The 6,494-nt window shown below is 32.5% G+C and overlaps 1 protein-coding gene across 3 annotated transcripts; it reads right to left on the bottom strand.

The window, feature by feature from the left end:
* Nucleotides 1-1,934: 1,934 nt before the first annotated feature.
* Nucleotides 1,935-6,197, bottom strand: LOC114312061 (putative Histone-lysine N-methyltransferase ATXR5). Of its 3 annotated transcripts, XM_082913562.1 has the most exons (5): nt 5,886-6,197; nt 4,909-5,121; nt 4,644-4,679; nt 3,562-3,660; nt 1,935-2,136 (listed from the first exon to the last, which is right to left on the bottom strand). In XM_082913562.1, exons 2-4 carry the CDS (start codon nt 5,085-5,087, stop codon nt 3,651-3,653), a joined length of 225 nt encoding a protein of 74 aa, XP_082769688.1. In that variant the 5' UTR covers nt 5,088-5,121; nt 5,886-6,197; the 3' UTR covers nt 1,935-2,136; nt 3,562-3,650. The 3 variants fall into 3 exon arrangements, 1 of the variants encoding a protein (XP_082769688.1); XR_014360386.1 differs by lacking the exon at nt 4,909-5,121; XR_014360385.1 differs by lacking the exon at nt 4,644-4,679.
* Nucleotides 6,198-6,494: the final 297 nt, after the last annotated feature.

A 6,494-nucleotide genomic window follows, 5' to 3' on the forward strand; every position in this document is an offset into this window, starting at 1 on the left:
TTCTTTCTGTCGATTGCTATATTTATTTAATTCTTTGTTCTTGTTTAAATTCTTGTAACTAGTGACAAGTGACAATTTATTCGAATTAATATATATATATATATATATATTTTGTTCTGTTTCATTTCTTTTTTTATTTAATTACCTCTATGGAAGTCTTTAATCTATTTAAGGCATAGAACTCAACCACAAAGTCTGATCTTTTTATGTTTATTTGAAAATTTGTTTAAGTACGTCAATCAATCACTGTTGATTGGGCTTAAACCGAATTTTTGCTAAAATAAATTGGCACGTCCAGTGGGACCATTCTATCTTGGAGTGATGATGAAGAAGAAGCAGACTTATTCTTATGGAATCTTGCCTTCAACAGGCATGCTTACATCTTGTGCAAATGGATACAAACTGCCAATGGAATGACAGTGTTCCCATGGATACAGATTATCAGTGGAATGCCTCATATTCTGAAAATTGTCAGTGTTATGGTGGTGGTTTTACCACTTATTATCAACATAATGACATGACAAATGATGTGAAAAGAATGATTTGGTGTTGTGAGGATGGAATTTATTGGTGCAAGAGTGAAATTTTATCCCTAAAAAAAGAAATTAATTCTTTTTATAGGTAAAGATTTCAAATGATTTCATCATCTCCATATTATTTGACGCAAAGAGATTTAAATTACTGTGATGAAAAAATTCATTGACTTTAAGGCCAAAATTTTCTAATTGATGAAGAAATTCTATATTTGAAGAAAAAATTAGAAGGCATAATGGCCAATGAAAAATTAAGATATGAAAGTAATGTGACTTATACGGTTAATACACATATTTTTGAAGAGCCAATTATTCATGAAGAGTCGAGGTATGTGGCTCGAAGGGTTAGCACACCAAGTCATGAAGATAATAAGACTTTGGAGAATTTTCATAGGCCATTAATGGCAAAAATTAAAAAACAACCCCTTCTTTCAAAAAAATATTGAAAATTATGATGATAAAGGTTCACTTAGGGGGCATGATATTTTGCCAAACGTGGCAAAAAGTGAAACCATTAATAGTTAAAAAAAGAACAACCACTTCTCTCAAAAAATGTTAAAAAATCATCACAAAATGATGATTAAAATTCACTTGGGAGGCATGATTTTAAGCCAAAAATGCCTGAAAATTACAAATCCACGTTTATTGAATGCGAATTTTTTTAACATTGTTCCACTACAAGAAGTTGGGTCTTGGATGACGAATTTTTTTTGTCTCCGAAGAGCTAATTTCGTCACTATAGATATTTGTGAGGAAATATTTTCGTCACCAGGTTCGTCATTGAATGTTTGTCACTAAAAAGTATCGTGACGAAAAATAATTTCGTCACCAATGAAATTACTTCAGTGACGAAACTTTTTGTCACCAATAAAACAACATTTTGTCACCAAAAGTCCTCATTTTCGTCACCAAATAGTTGTTCAGTACCACATTTATAACTTTAGTTGACGAATAAATTTGTCACACATGTTGATCATTGATGAAGAAATAATTTTGTCACAGTAAGATGTAAAGCTGACGAAATTTTTTGTCTCCAAAAGTCAGACATGGGTGACAAAATATATTTTGTGGCAAAAATATGTATACATGACGAGATGTTTAGTCACCAAACAACAAAATCAATAAAAACTTTCATATATAAGCTGCAATAAATTTTGTCACAAAAAATATTTATTAGCGACGAATAATCACTTTGTCATAAAACAAGTACAAATGACGAAAAAATTCGTCACTAAACTTGTCCCATATTTTATATTTCAATTAAAATTATTATTTCACAAATATTCCTGCTCATATCCCAATTGCCTTTTAAATGTACTAAAAAATCCACCAGCTATTATACGCAGTCCACACAACAAATTCACTAAACAATTTATATTATAAATCAAAATATATCCATGAAATAAATTTAATAATAATCCATTAAGTATAACAAAAAAAAACTATCATGGCAAATCCTAAATTGAACTAACGTGGAGTCCGCACAAAAAATCAACTCTAGATCTTGATTTACAACTAGAACTAAATATCAGTTTAGGAAAAAAAAAATTCAACACTTAATCTTGATTTGCAAGTACGCTTCCAAATGTCATCAAAAACTAATCTGCAAAGAAAATAAACAAGGAAAACATTAATATATTAGCAATTACATCTAAACTCATATTTAAATAATTTATTTTATAAACCAATTTAGTAGAAATGCATATAACAATCCAAAACTTCAAAGAGTTGAAGTGATCCTTGATGATAAGCAACATGGATAACAAATTTGATAACAAAAGATTGCAGGAATAAAAGCAAACTTCATGTTAGGAACAAGGGACAAGAAGGCAATTACTAACAATTAACAACAGAGGACTTAAATTAGTACTGAAAAAAATCACTATAAATAAATTAATTCTTCGGAGCAATAGCTGTGTAGGTGTTATATGAGAGGAGGGAGAGGAATGATATAAGACAGACTATGGGACAAGAAAAAAAAAAAAAAAACTAGAGAGACAAAGTTATAAAGGATGTGGTAGTGATGTCATAGACAAGGAAATTTGACAAAAAAATAAGGGTAATATTGATTTCGTGGTTTGATTATGTGACTTTGATTTCAATTATCTTGCAAGACTTGTGGTCATTTGTTGTTGCTTTACAGATTTGGTGGTTTGATTATGTGGCTTTGATTTCCCTCGACATGCACTTAATTAATTTCCCATGGCTCACTACTAAAAAAAGCACTTTTTGCAACCGCTACAAGCTGTCGCAAATAATGAAAAAACAGTCGCAAAAGACTTTTTGTGACGGCAAAGTAACGGTTGCAAATTATTTGCGACTGTCTAAACTACTTATGGCGATAGCTATTTTGCCGTCGCAAAAAATAAAGAAAAATACTAACATATTTTTTGGCGACCATCTTGTTACCATCGCCAAATATATATATATATATATATATATAACACTAAGCACTCAAAATTGATCCTCATATCTGCTGCACAATATTAGAACTCATGTATGGTAGTGATTTTAAATCAAACACAGTATTCAAGGTTTAATCAATTCGGACTAGTTTTGTTTTGCTATAATTCTTTCCTGGCTCCAACACAACTCTCATAAGTGACAGATGATGTTTTATTATCACATGAGTAAAAGAGAGAACAGATAAAACATTTATTATCTTAAAAATACTATCAAATGAAACACAAGTACAGTTTAATGCATGTTCACAATTGAACATGGAAGCAAACATTTAGGAGCTGATCTTCTGAGTAGCTAGTATGCCACTCACAGGTCTTGCTCCATTGCTTAAACCCAGAAATGGTACATTTAGCAGTGTAGATTGTTGTGGCAGCCAAGAAAGATGGTGGGAATTTGAGTATCTCATACTCCATGAGGCATAGGTCGATCAAGAAGATCGATAGGAGTCCAAGTTGTAGTAAGGTGCACATTAGAATTACAATTTCTCATTTAGGCTGACTATGATATGAAAAAATAAAAACTAAATAACACAACATATGGACCGAAATTGAGATTATCTGCTTACTTTCCTATCAGATTGAGCAGCCTTAAGGTATCTGATCAAGAAGACACATGGGGCTGAAATTGACATGTTGAACTGTAGTGTATTGAGCATCAATCTTTCCTGCATGGATGTGAACCCAAACATGTTTCATGTTAAAACAGAGTCTGTCAAACATTTAAGTGAAGCTTCAACTCTTACATTTTCAATTCAAACTACTTTCAATCGTTCAATAGGCAGCCAAAAAGAATTTATTTGTATTTTACTTTATTTTCTTGTCTTCGAGCTTTCTTGAGAACGGTTAGCATTTTAAGAAAATAATGATGAAATCTTTATAGAGAGGAGAAACCAAAACAGAAACAACAGATAGAGAAATATGTTTTAGTGGGAGAAAAAATTAATAATAATAGCACACAACAGTCTATCAGAGTTTATCTTAGGATCTACATTAAGGCAGCCATTTAATAAAAATAGTGTCTTCCATTGAAACCTTTAGCAAATAAAGATAATATCATCTAACTCAAATAAAGATAAGGAAAGAGAAACAAATGATGGAGGAAAAGCCCTCCAATAATCCATTATAGTAATCTTCGGACCTACTTAAAGGAAACCATAGATAAAAGTAATGTATTTCATTGGAACTGTGGTACATAAGGACAATGCCATGTAACTCAAATTTGTAATTATTTAAAACCCTTCATATGTTAAATTCCAAAGAAAGTTCCCTCGCCTGCACTATTTCTCTCACAACACATACTTGGCCACCACTACATGATAAATTACAATTGATGGGCTGAGGATACAATTAGAAAACTGGGAAAAAATGTGGACACTCTGCAACAAAAATGTGTAAGCTACAACAAAAAAGAAAAAAAAAAGAAAAAACAAAAGAAAAAAAATGTGTATACATCGGAAGGATCTATCAGAATCTGGAATTGCATGACAATTACGCAAACTCGTTAGACGAATATCTATGTGGATCTTAGACAAAAAGATGGGTTGGGTATTCATGCTCATATCCATTATAGTCATAATATAGCCTCTCCCCCTTGGCAATATCACAAGTCGCAACCAAAGGGACCTGACATTCACCATTTACATTGTACCTCACGCATTTAAGATTCTGCTTCTTCCTACCCTTCCTGCACAAAATTGGACAGGTTTCAAGAACAACAGGTTTAATATTCTCAATTTTTAAATTTATTTTGATGTCGATAAAAACAAAGAATTTTGTTATGTGGCTTCACTGGAAGAAATGGAGTACAGACATCAGAGTCGATGAAATGGATAAAGTCACCATCAAAATAAAAGCAGGGAAGCATTTTTTGAGTCTAGAATCTAGACAGCATGAGAGAGGATACACAAGCTTACAAAGTATGATTGTTAACGCCATTAATAAAGCGAGCAATGTTTCTACGTTTATCAGGACAGATAAGAAGGTTGTTAGATGGGTCCTTTGCTAGAAGAAGGGTCATCATACTATCACAATCATCATGTTCCCGATTTGTAATGTAATCCACATCACCAGTATAATCTGTAATTAATGTCATATCCTTTATAAGCCCATCAGCCTCTACAGTAAAACTGCATTACAAACAAATAACAACAAAATTTATTCAATATGAATTAGAATTACCATATAAAAATTTGATAACACAGCAGTAGTTCAAGAATTTAATGGTGTATCCAAACATTTCATGGCTTTTGGGGTGGTATGAGATTTTGTGTCAGAACAGATTTCACCAAAGTCCATAATTTGGACTACTTTCAACTAAGGCTGCAAATTAACCGAACAAATGCTTTTGGTCAGCTCATAAGTTGGTTTGTTCACTCAGCAGACAACCCAAACTTGAGAACTATCTTTAAGCTAGCTTCATTAATAACATGTGTCCAATTTTATAATGTTATTATATATACATACAATTGGTTACATCATTTTCTATATTTTGCACTTAATCTTAACCATTCTCGATTCAATTCAATTTACGATTCACCAAATTAGGATTTCAATTCATGATACAATTTTCAATTTCACAACTATGTGTGTGAACAATAATACATGTTGAAGAAGTTTAGTTGATGTACTAACTCAACATTATTCATCTAGGTGGAAAAATCTGAAGCACTACTCATAACAAGTGGACCAAAAAGAAGTACATCAAACATAAGAATATAAAACAGGAACCAACAACAAAATCTATAATAAAAACAAAATAAATAATAAAATTTATAATACGGATCATAAAAACCATATACAATTCACAAACAAAACCCATATCCCACAATCCAAATCGAGCCAAATTTGAGAAAAATCAAAAGCAATTGAGAAGAAAGAGAAAAGCGTTTACCAAGTGATGAGGCTTCTCAAAACTTCGAGTCTAAGAGACCAATCTGATGTGAAATGAAAAAAGCCCTAGGCGGAGATGATTAGGAGATACAGAGTCAGAATTGGGAGATTTGGGAACGATGATTGATCGAGGTTTGTCTGCGAAAATTCGATTTTCCAAAGAGGGGAATTAGATTTTCCGATTGGGAAAAGGAATTGGATTTGGATTTGGATTTGGTTTATTTTATATATATATATATATATATATATTCTTCTCGATGAAGATTTCAAGTTCTTCCCTTCAACGAGATGATTGTGTTTGGGGAAGAAGAAAGAATATTGTACGGGGAGGAAATAATTCTCCTCGTATAATCCTGTTGACCAAGTCCACGCTTCTCCGTACGACGTCGCTTTGTCCCCTGAAAACACAAATGTGAGCTAGCCGGCGGGTGTGTGCCGGAAACCGCTCCGATGCCTAAGTCAGAAAACTTGACAAATAGACAAAGCTCTAAGTTCTCAGAAAGATTGTGTTCAATTACCTCCTCCAAGGTGATGTTTGTAGGCTTTTATAAGTTTCCCGTGGCACAATCCTAGTAGGACTTGTACTTCTCCATGCAGAGTCCTCCTAGGA

This window comes from Camellia sinensis, chromosome 2 (assembly GCF_055761805.1).
Source record: "Camellia sinensis isolate YWXY chromosome 2, ASM5576180v1, whole genome shotgun sequence".
NCBI lineage: Eukaryota > Viridiplantae > Streptophyta > Magnoliopsida > Ericales > Theaceae > Camellia > Camellia sinensis.